This window comes from Struthio camelus, chromosome 1 (assembly GCF_040807025.1).
Source record: "Struthio camelus isolate bStrCam1 chromosome 1, bStrCam1.hap1, whole genome shotgun sequence".
In the NCBI taxonomy this organism is placed as follows: domain Eukaryota; kingdom Metazoa; phylum Chordata; class Aves; order Struthioniformes; family Struthionidae; genus Struthio; species Struthio camelus.
This window is the reverse complement of record NC_090942.1, coordinates 81,518,877-81,545,456: the sequence shown is the minus strand read 5'-3', so window position 1 is coordinate 81,545,456 and position 26,580 is coordinate 81,518,877. Positions and strand designations below refer to the sequence as shown.

Below are 26,580 nucleotides of genomic sequence, written 5' to 3'. Positions count from 1 at the left end.
AAAGGCAAAACAGCTGTATCTGTTTAACTCAAATATATCTCAACTGAAGACAGACATATGTGAGCACATGTCTGCTCCTTGTGAAAGAAGGCAAGCTCAAATCTTGACTATAGGTTTGGCCTAGAGAAGCAGAAGGTGCACTACAAAAGGAAAGCAAACGTGCTTACAGGCAGCACGGCTACTGCTTTCTAATGTAGGAAACCAGCTACATTTCTGGCTTGGTTCTTGACACCCAGAAGGCAGATCATCTGTCCAATATTTTGAATATATCATACTTATATACTGCTTCACTTACCCAGGCTCCAGACTATAAACTCTTTGAGGCAGGGACTCTCCATTCACGTGCTAAAACGGCTGCTTAGGGCTGGAAGTTGACCCTGTAACAAGTAACAAAGGTTCTTGTCTATCAGAGAGCACCCTGCAACGGGAGAGCTGGAAATAGGTCAGCTCTCGACTTGGTTTTCACCTGCTGCGTGTCAGCAGTATTTTTCATCTGCTCTGCTAGGCAGTGACTTTTCCCTCTTCCTGTCGTCTCTCCAGGAGGCCCTAGCTTGGAGGGAAGGCACCCCACAGGCACCAGGCACCCCACCATATCGGGGCTGCTGCGCCTGTGCAGCCGGATCCAAGGAACAGTCAGGAGATGCTAAGAGAGGGCTGGGGACAAAGCTCTGTGGTAAACATGTATCTTTCACTTGTAATTTTAGTTCTTGTTTTGCATCTTTAGTAACCTCCTTTGGAGGGATTTTTATAATTGCTACCCTGTTTTGATTTGCTTTCTTCAGGCAGAAGTAGATGAAACTTAAAATTTTGAGTGGATAGTGTGATTCTGTTTTATTTAGGCAGTTGTACTTTTTACACTCTCAGTCGAATCAATATAGGAAAAGACACGTTGCCCTGCTTTTTAAGAAAAATCAATTAGTAATGATTTGTATTTTTAAATGAATAAACAAACAAACAAAAAGAAAGTAAGGAAGAAAAACATATTTCCCTATATCTTTTGTCTAATTTTGAGTCTTGAAATGATTGATGTGGGCAAAGCAGAAATCAGGCAGGGAGAGGAAACGCATGCAAGCTCCCTGGATCAAGGAGGTGGCCTAGCCTGTGTGAAACACAGCAAACCACAAGTGCACATACTACCTGATCAGTGTAAGAAATGCCTTTTTTCAACTTCGTAAGTAAAGTAAACACTGGAGGTGGGGGAAAAGTCAGTACAGAAATAGGATAGAAAGTCTTCAAGGTTTTTCCACTGAAATCAAAGTAGAAAATCTAATCTGGGGACAAACCAAAACACTTCATTACACATAATATAATGATTTCACTGCAGATCAGACTTGACATTTTGTTCTGGCTGTTATATTGTGCATATTTTCTTTTGGTGGCTGTTTAAAAAAAAGAAGTAACAGCCAAGTGAACAGTAGATTACTTTTTAAATGCAAAAAAAAAAAAAAAAGACATTTCAAACTGGAAAGTTGAAAATGTCATCATCAAAATATCATCATAAAAAGATGCTGAAACAAATCATGCTAACATTTCTGAAATGGAAGATTTTCTTTAAAAAATATTGAAATTCAGTGTTTCTTCTTTTTTTTTCAGCTGAAACTACTCAACAGATGTACAGAGGGATACAGAACTCTGAAAACTGCATTTTTTTCAATTAATTGTACTCTTTGACAAAAAGTCAAATTATGTACAAGTACAATTATGTTTGAAAAGATAACAGCATGCGTTAGTATTGACTTTACGGACATATTGTTAGTGCTTTTTCTTCCAGCTAAACGGCTCTAGTGAAAAACGGCCAGATCTAGCTCCACAATATACCTGCTAAGGAATCAGCCCTATCTTTCCACTCTGCTATGTGAATATTCAGGTTTACGTAAGAGCAAGTAAAATCTGTCTGCAGTGGACCATGTGTGACGCTTCATTTGTGTGTGCCTTGCACGCACCACAGCCTGCTTCCCATGGGGCTGCCTCATGCGGTGGGGTGAGAGGGGCGGCGGCACGCGGCCGCTCACGCTCCCTTGCCCGACGTGCGCCGAGAGCAGAGGCCAAGCTGTTGAGATGAAATAGAGGAGGAGGAAATAAATGTGGAACTTTAAAATTAGCCACGATGCAAAGTGGCGGCTGCAGAGGGAAGGTCTGGGGATTTGCCTGGGGGGCTCCCACGGCACCCCTCGAAGGTGAGGCTCTGCAGCTGCCCAGGCGCCCCATATGGATGCACCAAGCTCCGCAGACACTTTTGGGGTTGCTCGGCCACCCTCCACCTTTGCCCCGGCTGGCGGGGGGCCACATGCCCAGGCCCACAGGGCCCAGGGCATGTCCTCCTGCCTTCTTCCTCTGCCCCCAACCCACCGCCCTTTCCCTAGGAGCCATACTACGACCAGTTCCCACGCTCGTGGCACTGCACACAAGGACACTGGGGCCAAAGCTCCCGCTGCCCCCCACGCCACTACGCTGGACACCCCTCGGGGTCCTGCAGAGCAGGGCAGGTGCTGCCCCACGGCGAGGCGGGGACATGCCCGAGCCGGCCCAACAGCCCCGAGCCCCCACGGGCAGGAGGGACCCTCTCCCCCACCACTTGCAGCAGACTGCATGCATGTGGCACGGCACTGCTGCGTGCGCGTGGAGGGTGGACACGGCTGCGCACGTGTGTGCCTGTCTGGGGGTGCGGGGGTGTGGGGATAGTGTGTGGGTGTGAGTAGGGACAGGCAGGGTGGGCGGGTGCGCGTGGGTGCGTGTGCGCGCACGCCTCTGTGCACGCCTGTGCAGCTCGGCATGCGAGCGCAGCGTGTGCGTGCCCCTCCGCGCGTTGCGTGCCTGCCTGCCTGCGCGTGTGCAAGTGCGTGCAAGGGTGTGCGAGAAGGGAGGGTGTGCGCGCCGGGGCGCGCGGGCGGCGCTCGTGGCCGCGCCGGCCGGGCCCTATTGCATCAGTCGGGGCGGGCCGGAGCGGGCGGCGCTGGCTGACGGCGCGGGGCTCAACCCAAACAAGCCGCTCGCCTCGCACAAAGTGCGCCCGCCCCGCCTCCCCCCCCCTCCTCCTCCCTTCCCCAGCCCCAACGGGCCCGGGGAAGCGCCGCCAGCCAAAGAAAAGCAGCGAGGCAAGGTTGCCTCCAGCCGCCCGAGGAGGAAACGCTGCAAAGGGGGTGGGGAGGAAGAAAATTAAAAAAAAAAAATTTTTTTTGAGCGCGCCGTGCAGGCCCTTGCGGACGCGGGAGGCCAGGCCCGGCCCGGCCCCGCACCCATCGCCACCTAAAACCTCCCCGAAGGCCTCGGCGCTGCGGTCCGCTTCCTGCCGCGGGGCTCCGCGGACGCCGGCCCCTCCGCCACAACAAGCCGCGACACCGCGGGCGGCGGGAGCGGGGGGGGGGGGGAGAGCTCCCACCCGCCCCTCCGCTCCCGCCGCCCGGGGAGCGCGGCCGCCGTCGGGGCGGAGCCGGAGGGCAGTGCGGCCTCCCCCTCTCCCCCCCCCCAGCCTGGGGCTGCGGTGCCCCGGGCGCCGCGCTTGGCCCCGCTGGCGGCGAGCCCGGCGGGAAGAGCTGAGGGGTTTTTTTTTTCCCCCTTTTTTATTTTTTCCCCTTTTTTGCTGTGGGCTCCGTTCGTCCCCCCGGGGATGGCCTCGGCCCCAGAGCAGGGTGGGGGCGGGCGGCCGGCGCCGCTCCCCCGGGGTGGTGCGTGCCCGACGGGCGCGGCCCCAGGTGAAAGCGGCCGCTGGCTGGGGCGGCGCTGCTCGCAGGAGAGAAACAAGGCGAAAAGCACCATCGGCCGCGACAAAAAAAAAAAAAATATATATATATATATATATTAAAAAATAATAACGTGGTTGGTTTCTTCGCAGCGGCTCCCTCGGGGAGGGAGGGGCGCTAGGAAGGTAAAGCAAATTATGCCTCATGGAAAAGCAGGCTGCACCCCTGCTGCTGCCCCCCACCCGCCGTGGCCCGGGCCTGGGGGCTCCCCCATCCACACTGACCTTGCGCCGTCCACCCCCTCGGGCGGCTCCCCCCACTCCCTTCCCATGTCCCCCCCCTCCCCGCGGCGGCTGCAGGGGGAGGTTTCGCTTGCGCTGGTCATTGGGATAGGCTGGCTCGAGGAGGCGCCGCTGTTTATTTTCCATCATGATCACTTTGTTCATGCTGGAAAAAAAAAAAAAATCTGAATTTCGCGAGGGTTTTCCAAGTTTGCCGGCCCGGTGTCCGGCCTGACTTGCACACACCTCCCGCCGCCCCCCCCACCCTCCCACCATGGGGCGGCCTAGAGTCAAACTGGGGGAGGGGGGCGGGATACCGGAGTGTACTGGGGGAGGGCGGAGGGCAGGGTGTTCAGCGATCCTTTGCAGCCGGAGGAGGAAAAGTCCATTTGAAACCCTGGCGGTGCCGGCTCCCTCTCCTCGGCCCTAGGACAAGCCTAGGGGTGGCATCTGCCCGGCGCCGGCCGAGTCGCAGGGCTCAGATTAAGGCGGCGAGCCCGGGGCGGAGGAGGGAGGGGGGGGTCGCTGCCCTTTCCCCGTCCCTCCCTAGCGCCAGGCCAGCACGAAACTGTTTTTGGGGAGGTTTCACACAGAGGGCAAACCCAGGCGCGGCCGGGATAAACAACAGGATCGCGTTGCACTGGGGAAAGGGGGGGGGGGGGTGAGGACCCGCGCGAGGGCCGGGTGAGACGCGCACAGCCCCCCCCCCCCCCACACACACACACACCCCTCCCCAGCCCGGGTTGTTAAATTATGTATTTTTCCTCAGCTCGCGAGCCCGAGGGATGAAAACGCCGCTGCTGCGCCCTGCCGCCGGGGAAGGCTGGAGGAGCATCTCCCTCCCCCCCCCCCCAGCCCCCGGCCGCCTCTCCGCTGGGCAGGGAAACCCGCAAACCTTGGGGTGCGGAGCCCCTGGCGCTGAGGGCGGCGGCGGAGCCGCGCCGCGCTGCGCGGGTGCGCCGCTACCCGCGGGGCGCTGCGCCCACCTCCCCCCCCCCCGCCCCCCGGCCTTGCGCCACGGCGAGGGGAAGTGGGGGGGGGGGGATACAAAAGGCGTGCGGGGCTGTGCTGGCTGCGCCGGGGCAACGCCAGGGCGCTGGAGCCAGGCGCAGCGCGGCGGCGGGGCGAGGGCAGCGCCCGCGGCTTCGCAGCGGTGTGTGCGCCCGCATCTGCCGGGACGGGGACGGGGCGGGGGGAAGCGCCATCTTTGTTAGTAATAAAAGCAGTGGTAAGGCAAGATGCCCTAGATTTGTGAGGCAAAACCCTTCAGATAAGAGGAATGTTGCTGGCACCTTCCTAGATTCACAGTGCCAACAGATGAGCAGTCTAAATCCACTCTATCTGGGAGGACAAACCCAGAGGTCTGCTGACTGCCTGGGCCAGAAGCGACAGCAGGGGAAGTGTACTTAAGCTTTAAGTCTCGAGTCGAACAACAAAATGAGAAACACCTCAAGCGACGTAATTGTTATCGGGGAAAAAAAAAAAAAGTTGTGCCTGAGGAAATTCCAGTTCTGAATTAAGAGTACACCTTATTCCCAGTGAAGGATAAATCAATCATAGCACAGTACTAAGGCTGAAGAGAGCGAGCTGTATCCCTTACTTTCACCTGTGCTCAAGACACAGGACAAGATACCCAAAGGAAACTTGCTGTATTTCTTGAAGTAGTCTATCTCCTCCTGTGCCAGGCAGAGTGAGGTTGAAACACACACTAGTAAAGAACATATTTATTATATATGGCAGTTTTCTTTATTGATTGCTTGATGTGAAACAGTATCAATCTGGAATTTTTTTTCCCACACATTACAAAAAAATATTAAATTGGCTCAGTCTGCAATCCTTTAAGCACAGCCATATTAATTATCAGAAAAAGGAAAAAAAAAACAAAAAAAATCCCTAAAAAGTCTACCAAATAAGAGCATTTACAAATGCACAAAAACATGCCACTTTGGCTTTATGGGGAAAATATCCTCTTCTAGATTAAAAAAAAAATCTTTTAACATAAATAAGTTAGTATAATTTCTCAGTGTCTTTACAGAGTTATGTACACAGGTACACTTCAAACTTTTTTTTTATTTTTACATACAGGTACACAGGCAATGTAGAAATACTGTTTAAAGATGTAGTATCCTTTTCCACGCACATACAAACACATCGGGAAGTGGGTCAGCTCAGGAAACAACAATATTCAAGATTCGGGGCAGAAGCCCTCCAGATTAGTTTAAACAAAAAAAAAAAATCAGGCAATGTAATGATAGGATGAATTTATAAAACTTTTACCAGCATTCAAATTCACTATAGGGATTCGAGGTCGGCGGCAGGGGGGAACAAAACCTTTTGCTATTACATAACGGAATCATCACAGCTCCCAGCTCTTCAGCTTAATGTAGTAAGTAGAAATTTCACAAGCAGCCTCTTAATAATCTGCTATAACCAGTGTTAGCATGGTGGTGCATAAAAAAGAGGGGAAAAAATAACGAAAAACATGGTGGACCCACTTAAAAGGACAATACATCTTTAAGTAATAAAAAACCTACACTGCTTTTCTTCATAGGTTTCTCTGCTTGCTAGATTGTGAAAGCAAGTTTTGATCCGTCACCCTCTTCCACGCCCTCCCCCCTCTCCCAAAAAGGTTTATGTGCTACATAAGGTAAAAACTATATACACAGGTAGTACAATGAAGCAAATAAGGAAACACCTAATTGCACAATGCTACATCCAATGCTTTTAGAGGCAGGTCTTTTAAGAGTGCCTAAAATTTTAGTGTTATTGTTTGCTTTTTTTTTTTTGTCGTTGTTGTTTTTCAGTGCTTGTACAGGATCTCCATCCCATGGAGATCGACGATATGTATTTTCATTTTTACTACAAGTTTACACTTTCCTCGCTTCACAGACCCCCGAGGCATCCGATGAACAAGGAAACGCAAATTCCGAACTCTGCAACGGGAAGGAGACGGGAGGAGAAGACATTAGAAACGTCGAAAAGAAACGTGATGCTTTTCCTCGGCGGCCGCCGGGCAGGCGCAACTGGTTCAGGCCGCCAGGGCTCCGCGGGGCGGGGAGCGCAGCACAGCACAGCGCAGCCCGGGCCGCACAGGAGGCCCCGGGGGCGCCCCGCGGCCGCCTCCCCCCCGCCACGGGCCGTGCGCCCCGTCTGGGCTGCGGCCGCGCCGGCGCCCGCCGCTGCCGGCCCGCGCTCCCCCGGCGGGGCGGCCGCTTTGCAGGCCCTGGGCGAGCGGGCCCGAAGCGCCGCGCTTGCGTTTCCTCATCTTTCGGGACACAAACGCATTTTGTGCCGCTGGAGTAAAAATAAATAATGCGAGAACCCTCCTCTCGGCCAGGTTTAACCCCTTTTCCGCCGGCCTGCCGCCGAGCAGCTTCCCCCACCCAAACAAACGGGCGGTAGTAGCAGCATTTGCATAGACACGCATGCTGACGTGCTCTGCCACCGCTCACCCCAGCAGGACTAATTTGTTGCAACTTCTGCTTTACAGCTTAATCTCTCCAGCACAATCGCAAATCGCGTTTGTAAACCTTTCTTCTAACCTCCACTCTGAAACCGCCGGCAGAATTTACCAACTCCCTCCGCCCCAGCCCTCACGTTAAAACAAAACAACAACAACAAAAAAGACCCAGCTCCCATTAACCCACTCCCTTCCCCGTAAACGCACCCTTCTGCCAGCGTCTGAACCCAAACCAAAACAACCGGAAACAAAAAAAAAAAAAAGGTTGTCTAGCTCGCATTTAAAGAAAATGCCCCCGTTCCCGTTCCATCCAACTTATTTACTCAGCCCTCCCGAGGTGGAAGTCGGCTGCTCCGTGCGAAGACAATGCTGACATTGTAAACTACGTGCAAAGGCATCAAGGCGGGAGGGGGAAGCTCCCCCCCAACCCCCTTTGTCACCTGACATGATAAAACCGTCGCGTTTGAAACTCCCGTCCCCCCGCCCCGGCGCAGGCCCGGCAGCCTTTGGGAGAGGAGCCTCCCTTATCCGAGGGAGCGAAATGCGAAGAGGCGGCGGCGGCGGCACCGGGCGGCGGCACCGGGCGGCGCAGCCCCGCGGCCCCCCGCGCCTCGGGCCGCCGCTCCGCCCGCGGGGCTGCGCGCTCGTTTTGTTCCTTTCAAAGAAACGTCCCACCCCCACACACCCAGGCAAAAAGCGTTAGGGGAAAAAGTACGCGGTCTGTAAAGTTTCGGAGGAGAAACGCCTCATCAGCCAGCCTGGAGTGGCCTGAAGCCTCCCTATAGTGGCAGGATATATACCGCCCTCGGTTTCCCTTTCTTTGCCTAACTGGCATCCTAACGCCAGGTCCTAGTGGGAACCTACCTAAACAGTTTACGTTTGATGTCTTCTTGGGCTTGATTTCTTGGGTGTTTGCTCCACTGAACTTGCACTGGGGGAGTCTTCTGAAACCTCTTCTTCTGTTGTGTTGGCTCTTTTATTTTGAGGAGAGGAATCTAGGAGGGGAAAATTAAAAACAAGGGTGGTGGGGGGGAACAGTGATATTAAAATATTTTCCTGCCAAATTTTGCTCGGCATCCGGAGGGGTAGATGGGGCCGGGGAGGGAACATTGCCGGCTCCCCATGTCTACTATCGATTAAGTGAAGGAGAGCAGGGGGAGGAGAGAAGGGCTCCTCCCTAGGTAAAAGAGACAAGCTTCCTGTTTTTATCTAAAATCCCTGTCCGTCCTTTGCTTCACACGGGCGTTATGAAACCCCTGGTGCTGCTCCTCTGCTCGGAGGGAGCCGGGTTCCCGCAGAGGGTGTTACTAGTGTATAAGGGCTTTTGCTTGCAAATCACCCACCGGCTCCCATTGCACGTCGGACGCTCCTGGGACTTAAAAACAGCACCTGGGCTTTTTAAGGCGAAAGGAGGCTGGGGGTTGTGGGGCACCTAAAACGGTGCCCGGCGGGGCAGAGCCCCCCCGGAGCAAGGACGCGTATGGTGCGGGCGAAGGGGTCGAGAGCCCCGGCGCTGACACCATCGGGGCCCGCACGGCTTTCGCAAGGGTACGTTACCGTCAGTGGCAGGTCTTTTCCTCTGCCCAGTGCACTGCTCTGCAAAGTCCGTCTGATTTTCAGAAACATCAGTCTTTTGATCTACACAGTGAGTGTCCTCTGAGATTCCCTGAGAACCAACAAAAATCACGGTCTGGCAATTCCCGTTTACATCCAAGCTCTGGTGGCCGGCGGACTTGCAGACGGCTTTGAGTAGCCTCGGGGGCCTGAAGTAGAAGTCGGGCGAGCTCCCCTTCTCCACGGCTTGCCACTCGTACCTGCCTTCCAGGGGCTTGTGATTCTGGAAATCGAAATTCCACTTCCTCTGGCATGCCTCCTCCATCTCCTTGCAGTGCTTCTTCAAGTCCCTGTTTAACTCTTCGTGGTTCACCGGCCCGAAGAGGTTCCTGCAAGCTGAAGGCTTCGGGTACTCCGACTGCCTGGCCTCCATGCGCTCCAGGGTAGGGCTCCCATTAGAAATGCGTACGTTTGACATCTCCCCCCACAACCCTCTTTTCTTCTGGCGGCGGTTGTTTTTCTCGCTGCTCTCCCCCCACCCCTCCTCCTCCTCCTCCTCCTCCTCCTCTCTGCCTTTTATTTCTCCGCGGTGAAAGCTTTTCTTCCGCTCCTCCTCGCCGCGCTGCCCCGCTCTCCGGCACCTCCTCGGGACCGCGGAGAAGAGGCGACGGCAAACAATCGCATAAGCGCCGGGCCGGGGCGAGGGGAGAGCCCCGACGGCCGCCGCCGCCGCCGCCGAGCCCGGGCGGGTCAGGCGCTGCGCGGGCGAGCGCGCAGGCTGCGAGCGGCGCTGCCCTCCGCGGCCCGGCCGGCGGCTCCGCGCTGCCCGCCGATGCCCCGCCGCGCCCGCGCGCCTCGCCGCTCTCCCCGCGGCCGCGTAGTAAGGGCGAGACGGAAAAAAACAAGCGGAGACGAGCCCTTTTCTCAGTTGCCCAATATGGCGATTGAAGGGAGGCTGACGAAGAAGAAAATGATTGACAGGACGAGTCTATTTAAACAGCGGAGCCGAGCCATTGGTTACGGCGGCGGGCGCCGCCCCGTCGGCGCGGCCCTACCTCGCCGCCGCCGCCGGCTCTAAAGGTGGCCCCGGCGGGGCTGCCGCCCCCCGCGCCCGGCCGCAGGGAGGGGGCAGAGGGGACGGAGCGGGCAGGACCGCGAGGGAGGCGAGCGCTGTGCCAAGGCGCCGCTCGCCCCGAGCCCGCTGGGGCCGCACAGCCGCCGCCCCCCTCTGCAAGGGCCGGGCTGGGCTGAGCCTGTGCTCCCCTCCGCCTCCCCCCCCCCCCAAAAAAAAATAATCCCGTCGCTTGGCTGAAAGGGCTGAAGTGAGAAATGGTGGCGGCTAGTTACATTTTGACCCGTTCTTGCGACAGAAATGGCCCATCGCTGCTTTTCCCGGGACTGGGCTCCTGCGCTGCAGCACCCCAGGTCGGGAGTTCAGGCAGGCCCGGGGCTAGCAGGGGGCTCGTTCCCCCGGGGCGTGCCGAGAGGACGGGCACCTCTCCCTGTCAGCACCCTGACCCGCCAGCACCCTGACCCAGCCCGCTGCAGAGTCAGGCTGGTGGCTCTGAGGGGAAGGCGCGAGGGCGGGAAAGATAACCTCTTGCTGTCCTCCCGACAGAGAGAGGACTAGGTGAAAAAACGGCTCTAAAAACCTCTGCTGGGATTTCAGAACTCGGCAAGCCGGGAAAAGAAAACAAAAGCATTAGTTTTCGTCCTGTTTGTGTGCTCTGAAGATTAGATGAGCCAAGAATCACAGCCAGGGATTTTCTAAGCTACTTCCTCAGCTAGCTGCAGCAGGTATGGTGGAGATAAGAGGCACATAGTGTCCTCTGCTCTACCCTGCTTATCTCCCGCCCCTTCCTCAGCCATCTCCCATCACCAGGCAGAGCGGCCCCATGGACAGCAGCAGGGCATGTCGCAGGACACTGCAGGTACTCTGGAGCCAGCACACCCCCAGGATGCTGCCGCCTACTGCTAAAGGCCTTGACCTCTCCGGGGACCCGGGTCCAGTTTGGGAGCATGGAGGCTCTTCACACCAATCCGTCTGCCCATTTCTTCTCTGCAGGCAGGCCAACCTTCTCCAAAGCTGGGACTGCAGCTGTGACAAACTATTTCAACGAGGTGGAAGTCAGTACAACTAGGTGTAACTGGCTGAGAGAACAGGGTCAACTGATTTGGCCTTGAAGACATTGAGGTTTTTACCCTGTGCTGAACACATACACATAGTGCTTTGGGGTCTACAGTCCTGAAGGGCCACTGAAACTTTGACTGCAATTGCTCTTGTGAAGTGACGAGCTAAACTCTGCAAACACTGGGAGAGGGAACATAACAGTTATACAGAACTCAAGCCCTGGGCAAAGCAGTCTGCTGGCCTGCAGCAACCCGGAGGTAGCAGCCCCCTGGCCTTTGCTCAGCCCACTCTCTCCAGGGTAATCTCAGTATTGCCACCTCCAAGTTCAAAAAATGATGTGTGCAGCTAAAACAAGAAGAATACAAAATGAGATTGTTTTAAAACCCACAAGGTTGAAATAAAATATTAGCCATGTTATTTCTATCTGTTTGCTCGGTTTTTTTAGCACTCAGAAGTTGTTTTCCAACTTCTCTCAGCAACCACAAGTTCTAGCAATTCACTTGCAGAAAATTAAAGCTGACATTCTCATGTCTGCAGGAGCTTAAGAGTTTTCTTGAGTTTCAACTCTCTGATAAAACTCCCTGAGCTGGCAAAGTGGGGCCTATTCGTCTGCTTTATTTAAAGGATTTTTTCTTCCTTTCTCCAGGCTTTTCCTGTCTTTGACTTTCATAGTTACCAGCACGGAAGTGTGATTTCAAACTTTTCTTCACTTTCTCTGCCAGGTGTAGGACACTTGCTTTGCTATGATTAAACAAAAGAGCCAAACACTAAGAAAGCAATATGCAAAATATGTCCTGGGGCTCCCCTGAAGATGCCCAGGGCTCATAGTGCTGATGGGGCCTTCATGCGGCAAAGCCTGCTGATAATCTGCTGAAGGTCTGACCAGTAACTTCTTAGCTGAGAAATTCCCAGTCCCTGCTCCCTGGCTGCTTGGGAGCCAGTGTACGATTCCTGAGTCCATGAGGGCTCCAGAAGTCCACAAACAGTAACTCAGAGAGGCAAGCCCCTTGGTAGGATGAACGACACCGCACCTGGGTACAAACCTCCACCAAAACAAAAATAATGGGGGGCGAGCATTGGGAAAAAGATTGCGTGTGCCACAGGTGAGCAAACAGGAAGGTGACTACAGCAGAAAGGAGCACTGATTTATCTATAGCTTTTGAAAAAGCAGAGCTTTAGAGCAAGTACCTTCTTTTTGGTTCTGCTTGTACCGCCCCTAGCACCAGGACCTAAGACTGAGCCCCCAGATGCTAGAGTAGTAAATGTACCTGGATAATTAAAACCAGTAACTAAAAAAACGGGGGGGGGGAAAATCAATGGAGCCACTGATGGCAGTGAAAGCAAAACGAAGTAGGAGTGGTCTGCATCTGGCTTATGCCATCACTTCTTCTTTTAAATCTCCGCGCGCGGCCACGGCGGAGGGGGGCCCCGAGGCCGGTGGCCGCGGAGGAGGCAGGTGGGCCGGGGGGGCCCGCGGCGCCTCCCCGGGCAGTAGAAGGGGGGTCCGGGGCGGGCCGGGGGGGCCGCACCTGAGCCTGCAGCGGCCCCTCTGCAGCTATCGCGGCCCCCGCAAAACGCTGCTCCCCGGCCCGGGGCTGCGGCACACTCGGGTCGCGCTGGGATAAATGAGCGTAGTGACAGGGGGAGAGGGAAGGGGGGGGTAAAAAAGACGCAAAAATAGCAGGGCGGACACGAGGTTGCGCGGCCCCGGCGCGGCACTTGGCTCCCCCCGCGGGCAAGGGCTCGGCCGCGGCGGGTCCACCTTAAATCGCGGCGGCTGCGAGGAGAAAGGCTGTGTCTGCAGCGACCTTGCCATGATCTAAAGTGTTTTGTTTACAGTCAGGCACCCCCGATGGCTGCAGCAAATAGCGAGAGAGGCAGGCGCCTGCTGTAGTAGCAGCGAAGCGTGAAAAAATACTATAGAGCCCCGCAGTAAAGATCGCGAAATATCAGAGCGCCATCGTCTTGCAAAAGCCGGGCACAGCAGCCCGGCCCGAGCAGGGGCCGTGCGCTGCCTTGCGCGGCCGCGCAGCCGCCTAGAACTGACGAGGAGCCGAGCCCCGGGGAGAGCCAGGCTCTTCCCTCGAGGTTGCTAGCTCTCTCTCTTTCGCTCTTGCCATTTAAGCTGAAGAAGGAGAGGCAAAGATCGGGAATGGAGGATTAGAGAAAGGGAGACACGAAAAAAAAAAAAAACTTGGAGGAGAGGACTAGGAAGGAACGAGGACTGTTTATACGGAGGTCTGTGCGAGGAATGTCCTGGCTAATGGTCTCTGAACACCCTGTCCCCTCTTTTCCCAGTACCCTGCTCCACTCTCCTATTTGGGCTTTAGCACTGGCAGAGCTTCTCCATGTTGTTTTCCTCCCAAACTGCTTCGGCAAGCTTCCCAGCCTCATTTTGGCCACCCTCCTTCCCCAACACTTAATGAGGTTGTCTAACTAAACAGCAAAGCACATTAAACTATACACATAAAGGATGTGAGTTTGGGTTGTTTGGGATTTTTTATGTTCCCTTACAAATTGTAGGTAAATTGGGAATAATACCTGAGCTGCTCCACAGGATGCTTCTTCTAGAGCTGAGGGTGAAGGTGGCATGGCATGAAATGAGCCTGTAAAAGCTGAAGGCTTGAGGAAGCTTCTGACCCACCTCTGTTTTTATTGGGTTGATTGTTTCCTCACACCTCCAATATTTCAGGAAAAATGCTAGCTTCCTCAAGGAATTTGGGATGAGGCCATCATGAGATGCAAGGCACAGACCCCAAGATCTCACCACAGGTCACTAGGGATATTCTTAACATGCCTAAAAGTAACCCTTCCCTTGTTGGCAGAATTAGGACCCTATTAGGTTTAGCAGTAGCGTGTCACAGAGGAAACAGGCCTATGCTATTTTCTTCTACCAAGTCTCTCAGATATAATTCACCAGTGACCAGCACTAGAAAAATGCACGAGGGGAGCTACAAGAAGCCCAAACCCTCTTTCCTCAGCTTGCTGTAGGGACAGAGCATGGTTTCCCAATGGCTTAGCTGATCCTGCTGCCAGCTCTGCCTGCTCCTCCTTGCTCCAGGCAGGAGGAGAGCTGCAAGCGCCCAGCCACCGACCTGAACTCCCCAGACTGACAAAAGATGTGGAAGCCAACTGGAGTTTTAAGACCTTTTGCTCATTTGATGTAAACTCTAGAGGGAGCCTAAGGACAAAGATCACGCCAGAGCCAGTAAGCCGGGTTGGGCCAACCTCCCAGGGAACAGCGGGGCTGGGGGAGCCCTGGCTGCCATGGGGTTGGCCTGGGGGAGGGCTCTACTCGGGCAGGGGCCTGTTCCCACGGTTTGTTGGCATGGGATAGCAGCTCTGCTGGGCTGGGTTTTTTGGCCTGTGCTTACCGCTTCCTGTGCTGCAGGTGGACGGCGGTTAGGCCCAGAGCGTAGACTCACCCATCAGCCCAAACCCCAGATCGTATCGGGGCACGAGGACCAGCTTAGGTGATTTTGAGCCCTTGCGATGATCTGTCAGAACCGCTGACGGCTGGCAGCACTTAAGGGCATCCTTAGTGGAATTTGCTTTAAAAAGCAGGAAGTCTGTCAGAACCGCCTTCTCTACACCTAGCGCTAGCGAAAGGGGTTGGTCCGTTTCACTGTGTCTAAGGGCAGGTTATACAAACAGTTATGTCTACAGAAGATACAGGTTAAATTATTAGCACTCAAAGTTACTCCTCCTTTTCTCTCTGGAGCTACAGCTGCTCACTGCTTATCACCATCCTTCCCTTGACCTGCCAGAGGAGCAGTTCTTATAAATGGTCCTGATTTTATTTCGGGGAAGAATCGCCTGGGATGGCTCACTTTTTTCATTTTGCCTGAAGCATGTAGCTTAACCTACTCTTGAAGCAGGAGAGGCTGGGAGCTGCCTCAGGCAGCAGCAATGCACACCTCTGCGTAACAAATTCTTCCATTTTCACACTGGGGATAAGGAAGAGCATGTTCATAAATAAAATAAAAATAAACTCACATGCACACACACACTTATGTGCAGTTATCCCAGCAAACAATACTATTATGGAGATGCCGCTTAAATCGGTAAAACAATTACTTGCTGTAAAGTGGCCTAATTTCTCCAAGCAAAAAACAGCATATGAGCGAAAACCACTTCTAAGCCAGTATAGCTCCGTATATATTAAGAGTTCTCCCTCTCCATTTAGATACATCACATATCCCTTGCAGCTTTACTACTATAGCAAATTTTTCACATGAGAATCTTAACTAGAGACTTATCATAGCAGCTAAACAATCTGCTGGCTTTTGTTTTCTTTTTTTCTTTTCTTTTCCTCCCCTTTCCCCCAATCACAATGTGAGCAACTCATACAAAGCACTCTGAGGTAAAAATAAATTGGACAAAGCCTTCTAGTTTACTGTGTGGTAGTCTCAGGGTGGACATTTATGATAAAAACAAAGGGGCTTGTCTCCACTGTAGCTGTACCTTAAGCGAGCCAAAGGTAGAAAACACAGCTTTTACAGCTATGAAGACAAGCCCAAGTCAGGTGCAACACTTCAGGGAGCTCCAGCTTCACCTCCGAGTTCACCACCGCACACATCCCTTAAAGGGTCTAATAATACTTCACTACGTCACCAGGGTGTTGTGAGGATTAACTGCGTCATGTTTGCAAAATCCTTTGAGGACAGAAAGTGCTATGCAAGAGCTAAGGACTAATAATAATGATAATAATGATGAACCATTATTGTTACTATGATATTAAACAGTTTTCTAACCACTTGCTCAACAACCTATGCCTTTAAGGAAGTTTCTCAATAGATGAATTATATTCAGTGGAAATGAGTTGTTCTGTTTTTCTACAAAGCCTGAAGTGAACCTTTCTCGGAAGGGGATGATATTTTGTAGCAATGTTTTCTCAAGTACAATTCTTTAGGTTCCCAAGTGATGACACATTGTACAGCAACGCTCTTGGCACAAGATGTACATCTGTGAGAAGGGACACTGGCCCCATTTTTTAAAGCCATTCATTAAATAAAAACACCCTATGTCATATGTTATGTTCGTCTGAAATGTTTAAAGTTTTTAATGCATGAAATCATATGGTGCCTGGATTTTTTTTTTTTCCTCCAGAATGCAGCACTAACCTCTAACTCAGTTACTGAACATTGTTGGAAGGCCTTGTTATTTTTTTGTTGGTGGTCGTGGTGTTGTCTTTTGTTTTCAGTTGGTAAGATCCCAACTGTATGCAATAGGCTTTTTCAGAAGTATAGAACCATGTAAATGTGATGCTTACAACTGACCACAAAGGGGGTGCTCACCAAAAAAATGGCATGACATAGAAATGATTATAACAATTTTTAAGTATTTTGATTGCCATTTACATGAGAATCCAGCCCAACTTTTTTTTTTTTCCTATGGGCTATATTAATTGCCTTAGGATCAAGAGGTCTACAAACATCTTTCTTATATAAACAGAGGAACTGGTCTGGCTACTTTCTAAACCCTTTAAGGGAGATGACCCACCTCACATAACAGAATGATGGCATTAAGTAACTGATTACTATCGGGGCTTCAGATCTGAGTTCTGGTTCTGGCTTTCCTGGGTCATGTTATGCACATCGCTGCAACTCTTGTCACCTATATTCCTCCTCTCGTGCTTTTCCTGTCTGTTTAGACTTTAAGCTGCTCGAGGTGCCTTGTTTGTGTAGTATCTACTACAGTGAGACTTGTCTCAGCTGAGGTCTCTTGGTGCTACAATAATTACAAATCTAACAGTAACAACTACACTTCAAGCTTATTATATCTTGTTTGTGTTAATAAACCTAGCAAGGGAATTGTTCGGCTCCAGGATGCAGAAATCAGGGCGTTAACCTATAACAACATAGTGTTACTACAGAGAAAAAATACAAAGTGAATCCACTGCAAGTCCCTGGTAACAAAAGCATCCTTACGAGGTAGGTGACAGGCATGCCAAGACAAAAGAAAAGAGGCTCTCTTGTACCCATGACACCATACTGTCACCAAACATGCTCTTTTCTGGGGTATCACATTAAAAAAAAAAAAAAGAATTTTCCTTTAAGATGGACTCTCATAAGCAACCTGCAAAGGAAAGATACATCAGTTTCAAAAGGATTCCTCCCCCTTTCTCAGTCCTTTAAGAATTCATGGCCTCGTTGCCAGTAACTAAACGTACAGCTCCTTCCTTCTCCCCAGAGAGAAACCAGAACTGCATTAGCTCTGCCACCATCTGTATCAGCGCCGCACTTTCACCCAATCCTGTTCATGGCTGATCTAAATCACTACATCACTACTACATTAAAATAGTAGAGCAAGGTAGCAAGCAAAAAGGCAAAAATTATTTCGCTGGAGCCAGTCTATTACAAAATACTCCTTTCCTTCACTGGGGAGATGATTTCAGTTGTTTTGTAAATGTAAAAAAGAGAGGCTTCTGTGTTTACCAGCATTTGTTCTGGGTTTCCTTCATAAAGAGTTAAATGTTTTTTGGGGGCAGTGGCCTAATCTGCTGTTTTTTAATTCTAACAAGCTGCCTTGTTACTCCCTTTGTTCTGGTTCCCACCAGCTAAACTAGGACTTTTATTCAAAGACAAGTACCTGAAAGCATCACTCTTAAAGGATTCGTCACCTCATTATCTCCAGTTTGAAAGACTTATTGAGATCAACTGCCACTCCAAAATGGTTGGAAAACACAGAGCTAGCATTGCAAGTACTGTAGTTTATATTTAACAGTTTTCTTGAATAACACAAGACAAAACAGAGCTGATGCTGTAAGAGACCTAGGCAATCCAGGGTGAAACAGAGCCCTTTCATGCTGGATATTTACAGCTGAGCTTATCAGACCACCTTAACTCACTGTGATGCCCCGAGAAAAGTTAGACATTCAAAATGCTTCACTCTAGCATGGGAAACCACATTCAAAATCCATGAGCCAGGCCTCCCTGAAACCAGCAGCCTAGCTTTAAACACATTGCAAGGCTATTTTCTCCCCTTTTATTTACTTTCTGTATTTAAGCTTAGAGAGAGTCTTGTTATTTCAGCTTTCTGCCACAACTGCAAGGACTATAAACATCTAGATTTTGTTTCAGGCTTATAAACTCACCTTGCTTTAGGTGACTTCCACAAAGGCACCAAATCACACAAGGCACGGTAAAATCATCAGGGGTTGGCAACATTTTTTTACCCACAATACAATGCTTCACGTTTTAGTTGTCATGAAAACAGCAGTTTTACACTTTAGCTCTTTTAGACCTGACTTCAGCACACATGCAATACTTCCAAGTCCTATTGAAATACATGGGAACTACAGGTGTTTTCCATCCTAGATATAAAAGGATCAGGCCCTGAACATCTTCGCAGCTGGAATTCTCTTTTCTGCTGCCACTCCACCCCTCCAGTCTGTAACAGATGGGTGGGAAATCACAGAAGCAGCAAAAGCTATCATTTCATGCAGTATCTGCTCCTCGGATCCCCATAATGAGGTCCTAAAAGAAGGCTTGCTGCTCTCCAAGACCTCCAAGCCCTGTGCAACCTCTCAGAACTCCTTTGTCTCCTTCCTCTCTCCCAAAAAACAGCCAAAAAAACAGTTCAAGCCCTCAATCTGGCCTTATGGGGCTCTGACCACTTTTTGGGCCTACAGCACCTCAGGGTTTCCAGAGAGGGTTAAGACCCTGAGCGCACCCAAAGCTGCTTAGACCAGCAGGAGGGAGCCGTCTCTGATGTGCTCTTGCAGGTCTTTGGAGCAAACTATTGGACCTGCTCACTTTGAGCCTACAGACTTTCCTAAGATCCCCTCGTTCTCTGCTGCAGTCTGCTCACTCAGCCCCAGAGTGAGAAAGAAAAAACCCTAACTCTCAGCACTAAGCAATCAAAAGAGGCTAGTCAGCCACCCACCAGGCCAAATTAAGCCTGCTGAGAAGTCAGGGCCAACTCCTCAAAGGCATGCAGGTGTCTAAATACCTTTGAAAACCTGTCTCTAACGCTCCAGAAGATAGGTTGGCAATAAGCCTTCTCGGGGTGCCTGGTGGGGAAGCAGAGGTTCAGCTTTAATGCGTGCAAGGCTCTGAGGGTGCGAGGTCCCTTCAGGGTTTTGGAAATGATGACGTTTCTAAAAGGCTACGTGTTGGGGTTCTTTTTAATGTCTTCTGCTTTTTGAGGCTTCCTCCTTATCCACAAGTACCAGGAACTCATTTTACTAGAAATGAAAGATTCAAAACTCTCAAGCAGTAGCATGGCTTCGGGACTACAAGCCTTAAGAGAAAAACTAATCAACAGAGCAGAACAGTGAGAACTGAGGTACAATCTGGTTAGGCAGGTGAAGGGTTGACTTGCACTCTGAATATATGATCTATAGAAGGACTGGGGAAGACTTTGCAGAGCAAATTAACTGGCTGAAGTCCTATTTTCACGAATGACTTTGGCACAAGGGCACCTCAGCTCATTAAAATTGTATAGCCTTCCAAGGCCACATTCTCAATAATATTTTCAGCAAAATCATGTAGCCACATAATTTTTATGCCTGTGAAAACTGTCTTAATTTAACTGAAATGATTTTAGATTGGTACTCCCCATTCTGCGGATATTCTTAACAACATTTGACAATAGCCCTTTATTTCTTTTTGCCAATTGTTTCCTTTTGCAAGGGTGACTTAGTGGAAACTTTCAGTAAGAACAGCAAAATCTACTACAGCCTTCTTGTCTCCCTACATATTATTTGCAGAGAAAGATGATGATAATTCAAATAATCTATTTTTCTTTTGTACATTCAAATAATAGGCATCTGTAGCTTAGGGCATGGAGGCTGATTATTTCCGAACAGTTTTACAGAGTTGGTATTAATTGTTAAGGAGTTTGATTCTTTTCCTTTTTAGTTTCTAACAAGTAATACAGCTTATACTTTAGAAAATCAAATACGATGCTTTTTTTTCCCCAGTAAGTACTTAACTCTAGGCTTGGAAAAGGGCCAGAGCACACAGGGACACTGTTCCACAGTAACATTTTGTACCTTATTAAAAAAAATAACAACAACAACAGCCAGCTCTTACTTGAAATAAAATGTCTTTCTTTTTCTCGTTGTCTTAATACGCATAAATATTCATTTTTGCATTATACTTTCTGTATAAATGTATACACACACGCGCGCGCGCGCACAATCACACAGAGCTCCTGCTCCTGCTGAAATTTTCGGGTGAACAAATGATGTGCCAAGATGTCTTGTATTATTTTTATGAATTTCGTTTGGCTTACGTGAAGCTACTATGAAAGAACCCCCCCCATCTTAAAGGCTCTGGGTCAAGGGTTCTTCCAAAAGAGCAGTCAGTGGTTTGGATTACTTCATTTTGGGTGGTTTTCTTAAAAAAACCCATCCCTTTTAAGGTGTCTCATATTGGACACCTCAAAGCTAATAGACTGCCAAGTCACGCCGGAAAATATTGGCCTGGAAGACTTCACCCATCTGTACAAATACACCACAATCCAATTAAACCAGCAGACCTCCCAATTATTTACAGGTTTTCCCAATCAAGCAGCAGCAAGCAAAAACAGCCTATATCACATACCCAAATCCTCGCAAGCCAGCGTGTCTCACAGCCTGACAGATTTCCCCAAAAGCCTGGAAGGACAGTGGGATAACCCCGTGCTGCCTGAAGACAGGCATGTGCTGCTCCAGGAGGCTGCCTGGGGTAGCAAAGCAACGGACGCCGCCAGCTCCGCTCGCGAGCCCCTTGCTCTTCCCAGCCCCTGCATCATCAGCATATGGTTGGTTAGACATTACAATTCCACTAGCAACGAGGCCAACTGAAGAGATTCCTGCACTTCACCACTCTGGACCACTCATTCCCACCTCAATTTCAAGCAGGTTCCCTAAAATGGTGCTGAAAAGTGATAAAAAAGGAACAGAAAGGGAGGGAATAACCCCGATGATTTTGCAACTCTGTTGTGGAGCTTGGACACGCAGACAGTTGCACTCTCACAACTGAGGAAGAGGAAAATGGAGGCCAAAAAATGGCCTTTCCTTAGGAAGGACAGAACATCTTAAACTTAGGAAGAAGCCAGGGCTATTTCCCCAACCTGTTTCAGCATGCAGCTGCATTAGAGCACAGGGGGACAAGTGGCTGGAGAAGAGTGAAGAAGTATTTCAGTGGCAGTGCCGTATTAGAGGGTTAGTAGGGGCCCAGTTCCCACTGCCAGGGTGACTGAGCTACATTTAATTGACAAACTGATTAAAGACCTACATTTAATTGACAGACCACAGGGCCTTTGCTCCTAACAACTTATTTGATATAGTATTTAGGCACATAAATGACATTAGTTCACACTTCAGGCTAACTTCTTAAAAACTACGCCTAAGTAATTTTTTAAAATTACCCTTAGGATCTCCTTCAGTGTTACATTTTCATCACCAGCACCATTTATAGCTGTCTGTTTTCACCCCGATTTAACTTTCCCTCTCAGTGGAGTGAACGTTGCTGTTTGGCAAGCTGTGTTTTGAGCGAGATCCCTGCAATGCTCCAGGTTAAATTAGCAATAAAGGAGGGATAGAGAGGTTTTTAATACTCAGTTTAGTTCCCAGGTATGCAAACAACGGCATTGGCACAACCGCTGGGCTGAAAGATGCCGGGGAGCAGGGGGCAGTGACTCTTTTGGCCATTACAGCAACAAGCCCAAGCCCCAGGCAGCTCTGCTGCAGAGGGGATTGCAGTCAAGCTAGTGTTTGCATGCAATGCCAGAAGGGGAGACCCCAAAGCAGATTAGCTGTTACAGCACAAGGCATTTATACAACTTCTGGCCTGGGAGCTGAGTGGTTTTCACTGGCTAAGAGGTGACTGGATCCCCACTCCATTGCACACTACGGGCGGACATGCAAGGAGGAGATGCCAGCACTTTGAGCAGGGATCCAGCTAGGCAATTAATAGGAAATACTAAGATGAAAAGCACTGATCTGACGCCTGCTGCTCGCAGGGACTGGGATATGTCAGCACTCGCAGTTGCTGTGAGTTCACTCAGGAACCATGAAACTACTGCAAGCATCAAGCTCAGCACAAGCCGTGAAACCCAGCTGTGGGTGGAGGGTGAGGGAGGCGAAACCCCGCTATACAGTACGGGGTTATAGGATATATATATCCTATATATAAGATACACTATATATACATACCCCCTTTTCATATCCCCACCCACCTACCACACTACCTAGGGTCACCCAGCATGGGTTTTTTTTCATTGTCTTTGGGTTGTTTCTCTTTCAGGGAACTGAAATTTTTGGTTATTTTTTAAACTCATATGAATGCTATTTGTTCTCTTTCTCTCTCTCTCTCTCTGCCTGTTTCTCCTTTCTCATGAATATTTAATTGTGCCATGCAAAAGGAAAATAGTTCACCAAAAAAGGACTAACACATTCTAAGATAAGCAATTTTCTCAGCGTTGTCTGAATCTCCCTTTAAAAATGAATTTAAGGAGGATGACATTCTAGGCATGTGCTGTAGTCATTTCCATGGAAACAAGGGACCAAAAACGGGCAAGAAACTGAATGGAAAAGCAGGAAAGGAGAATCAGAACAGTTAAAACTAATTGCTATCCTTCTTTACTGGGTTTGCATAGCTAAGGCTTTTAACCCCAAAGCCAGGGTTTGTCTCTGCTGATACGCTCCTGCTTTTTCCTACTCCTGTAGAATCTCTTCTTGCCAGCTCCTCCATCATTTTCTGGGGGTGAACTGAACATCTGCTCTGCCAGCTCTGTCTTACAGAACCAGACTCACTTTGAAAACAAGTGAAAGATCTCAAAGGTTGTCAGCTAGCAGCCCATGGAGGTGCAATTAGCATGGGCTCATCATTTTGCGGACAGTTTCTGGCAGTCTGTGAAAATTGCAACGGTCACAGAAGACAGGATTTAAGTCCCCTAATTTTAGCAGCCTAATATGAGGTTGCTAGACTAAACTAGTCGTCTTCATAGAAAATGGAGCACCATCAGAGAGGAAGTCATCCCTCTTCCCTCAGACAACAGTTGAGGATGGATGAATCACCCTCTGGACATGTCTGTCTCTCTTCACTGTCTACAGAAAGTATCTACATGTCTAGTTCAGATTAGATGCAAACTTCTAGCCAGTCAAAGTTAAGCAAGATGAGTCCTACCATAGCGCTGGCATCTCCCAATGGTTTCCATTTGTGGCAGGACTGTAACAGATGCTGAGAATACATTAAATGCTTTCCTAATATCACATTCCCATGTCTGCAATCATGATAATTGCCTCAGTGAAGTTTTGCAATTGCAAACAAGCAGGAAGTCATCTGCAAAGGAGTCTGTCTATTGATATGTGGCCCCTACTCTGAAAATGCTTGAAAAGCCCGAGCACATTTCTTGGGCTAAAGGAAAAAAAAAAAATAAAGGTCAGACTCCTGCAGCAATATGGAAAGTATCCAAAATGCACTTCAGTGATCCAAGGAATAGACTGACTTTTGCTTCAGGACTGTGCTAATTAAATACTGCTAACTACATCTGAATAGAATTAAGTCTAATTTAAGGCCCTTTCTAAGCTCCGGGGCAATGTAGGCTTGTCCTAAAAAAAGAAATTACCCACTGTTGACAACAGGTGTCAGCAACCAAAGTAGTTGAACCAGTGCTGAATGTGAATTAGCTGCAAGTGTAGACAAGGACAAGCTAAGTTCAGCACTGTCTCAGCAACCATGAAGAAGACCTCACTGGAAATGTGGAGGAATATGGGGAGCAGAACAGATATGCCCCAGGAAAAATCCTGAATACAGTTGTCCTTGCCGATGCTTGTGGATAACCGGTGCAGCTCTAATTTTTGTGGTGTAGATAAGGTCTGCTTTAGCACCACACATGCCAAAAGTACCTTAGGTTCCCATATGAGTTTCTGGATAGCAGCCAAGGGGAATATTTTGCAGAGCATACTTGCTCCCTTCCTCTTACTTCTTCCTCCTGCCCTGCAACCACAGGGACTCCTTGGGTGAAGGATGGGGTGTTTTGTTTCCCTTCCTCTGCTCTCCCAACCTCGCTTCCCCATGCTTCTCCTTCCCTGCGTTCTCAGGTGCATCAGACCAAGGTGCATCAGGCCTTTTAGCAAGAGATAAACCCCAAAGATGTTCTATAAACAAGTAGAGCAGCAAGAGAAGAACACAATTGGCCCCGTTGCTGGGAGTGATTTTGCTACCATTTCCTGCTTGCTCCCAGGCAGCCTCTCTCATCATGTTTCTTTAGCAACATCCCTTGTCTCTTCTTCTCCCCCTTGCTCTTTTGCTTTTAAATATACATTTAAGATGTTTTGTTTCCATGCCCTTTCCCAGTAATTTATCCCATATGTGTGCATGACTCTTCACATGAAATGCTTTTGCCCAAATCCTTCTCTGCAACCTTTTTTTATGTTTTGGTTGTATTTTTAATGTATTTTTGCTGTCATGCTCCCTTTCTCCACTGCTTTCCAGAGCTGGCCTGTTTAACCCTTCCTACAGCCCTTCCCCACCTCCACAGTCATAAATATCAATTTTGGTGCACCCCCTCATCTTCTGTTCCCTAACAGTCTTCCCCTCCCCACAAAGAGATCAAGAAAAACGGGTTTGCAGTTGGTATTTATTAACAGAATAAAAACAGCAGGTTTAAATTCCTCTGGGCTTGTTTTTGTTTTCGGGAAAAGAAACAGAGAGGGCAGGACTGACAGCTCAGGACACACACCCAGGCTCGTAGCCGGAGCTGAGCACAGCACCTGTTCTTCCACAGGCTTTGCAGGGAGACGGGAGCAAATCTAGACTTGGTGCAAGCAAGTGCAGTTTCATCCATTTCAAAAGAGTCACACCCATTTACTCCCACTCCAAATTAACATCCATATTTTAATTTACCTTTGTACCTCCTATTAGAGTAATTTCACCTTGCAGTCCCATTACGCACTGAAGTTTTTGCCAGGGGTTAAGGGTGTTGGACTGAGCTCACAGGCTTTTCTCCATTTATAAGTATTCAGCACTTTCACCTAGGGCAGCTTTTCTTACAAAGGAGAGACAGATCATTTCTGCTCCTGTTTGTGACAAAACCATATGATGGGCTATATGACCCATACCTGAGCCCAGAGTAAAAGCCTTCAGTTCTGTATCAAGAAGGACAGCCATGCATGTGCTCAGCTTTCCACGGGAGCAACTGAAATTAAATATATGTCTGAAGGATGCAGGTGCACTATCCTGAATCCCTACATAAGGAAAGCTTGAAAGGGTAGAAGTGAAATAGTGACAATGAGCAGTACTTCCGAAAATAGGATTCCATTGGTGTCAGTGTTGGACTGATGCAGCCAACTGCTGGACATTTCACATTGGGAAGGACTTAACTCACCTACTAGATCTTTTCTCGCTCTACTTGTAGGAGATAAAGGCTCCTAAAGAGAGCTAAAGAGCGCCAAGAAGGATTCACTGAGAGAACAATACAAGCTACAAGGCCTCTAAACTCCCAGGACTTCAGTGGGATTATAATTGCCAGGGCACATGAAAAGCACCCACTTGGAAAAGATGAGTCTGAACACATTTGAGTCTGAACTCATTTCAGGTTGGCCAACGAGCTGACTATGAATCTAACAGCAGAAAACTTTTCTAAGGGAAGATGATTCACCCGGACCTGAGAGAATCACTTTCCATGCAATCTTTTATTCTTTTTATGTTTTTTTAAACACAGTATCTCAGATAAACCAGGCTGTTTACCAGAAGGAATTCTACTGAGGACATTTAAGTTTGGGTACTGAGATTATATAGCTCCCGGTTGTATACTGAAAGGACCAAGTTAAATGAACCTCTCAAAAGTGCCAAAGGAATAACTGCCTATTTGTTTCAATGTCTACCATTAACTCTGCAGTTCACCTTCTCTCATAATTACACTTTGGCTAAACACTTGCATGTGGTCTACCTTCCTGGTGTGACTGCAGAGAACTACCTCATGAAGACTGCAGAGACTACCTCTATCCCTTTCACAGGGCAGTCTGGATTTTTAAAGGATGGTATTTTCTGAAATGAATGTTCCCTAGCAAATGTTCATACACTGGCATCCTAATGATGAAGGGAGTGAACATAAGAGTGTACTAATCAGACAAAAGGTCCGCCTCTACCAATATCTTGTCTCTGCCACTGGCTAAAAGCAAATTCTTAGTAAAGAATATAAGAACAGAGTAAGCATATAGCGATATTCCCCAAGAGTATTCTCCCTACCTCTAATGGTTTGAGACTGAGGAATTTCCTGGTGTTTTTGTATTTAATAAACCAGGATGGATTTCCCTTCTGCAAACTTGTTCAATCACCACTTGAGCCTATGTAAACTCTTAACACCCACAACATCTGGTGGTGAGGAGTTGCGGAGCTTCACTGTGCTTGATGTGAAGAACTGTTCACTCTTGGCTGTTCCGGACTTTCCCCTTTCCAGCTTCTTTTGCAGCCTCTAGGTTTTGTTTTCGAGAAGAGTGAACAGTAACCCCCTCCAAGACATACATGAGTTTATAAA

At 49.4% G+C, this 26,580-nt stretch overlaps 1 protein-coding gene and 1 long non-coding RNA gene across 2 annotated transcripts in view; both read right to left on the bottom strand.

Annotated features, from left to right (window-relative positions):
• LOC138068063 (uncharacterized) overlaps positions 1-26,580 on the bottom strand; it is a 122,664-nt gene that overhangs the window by 69,701 nt on the left and 26,383 nt on the right. Inside the window, exon 2 of the long non-coding RNA XR_011142643.1 lies at positions 296-377. This is a non-coding gene — a long non-coding RNA (uncharacterized lncRNA). The remainder of the gene's footprint in view (positions 1-295; positions 378-26,580) is intronic.
• Positions 5,685-9,777, bottom strand: CDKN1B (cyclin dependent kinase inhibitor 1B). The gene is made up of 3 exons (XM_009678699.2): positions 8,979-9,777; positions 8,286-8,416; positions 5,685-6,894 (listed from the first exon to the last, which is right to left on the bottom strand). Exons 1-2 carry the CDS (start codon positions 9,451-9,453, stop codon positions 8,295-8,297), a joined length of 597 nt encoding a protein of 198 aa, XP_009676994.1. The 5' UTR covers positions 9,454-9,777; the 3' UTR covers positions 5,685-6,894; positions 8,286-8,294.

What these genes read in the sequence shown, in the direction of transcription:
- CDKN1B (XM_009678699.2), bottom strand. Translation starts at nt 9,453, where the DNA reads ATGTCAAACGTACGCATTTCTAATGGGAGCCCTACCCTGGAGCGCATG. An exon ending in GAAAAGACCTGCCACTGACG is followed by an intron (nt 8,417 to 8,978) that starts GTAACGTACCCT and finishes TTCCCCTCCTAG; the next exon opens with ATTCCTCTCCTCAAAATAAA.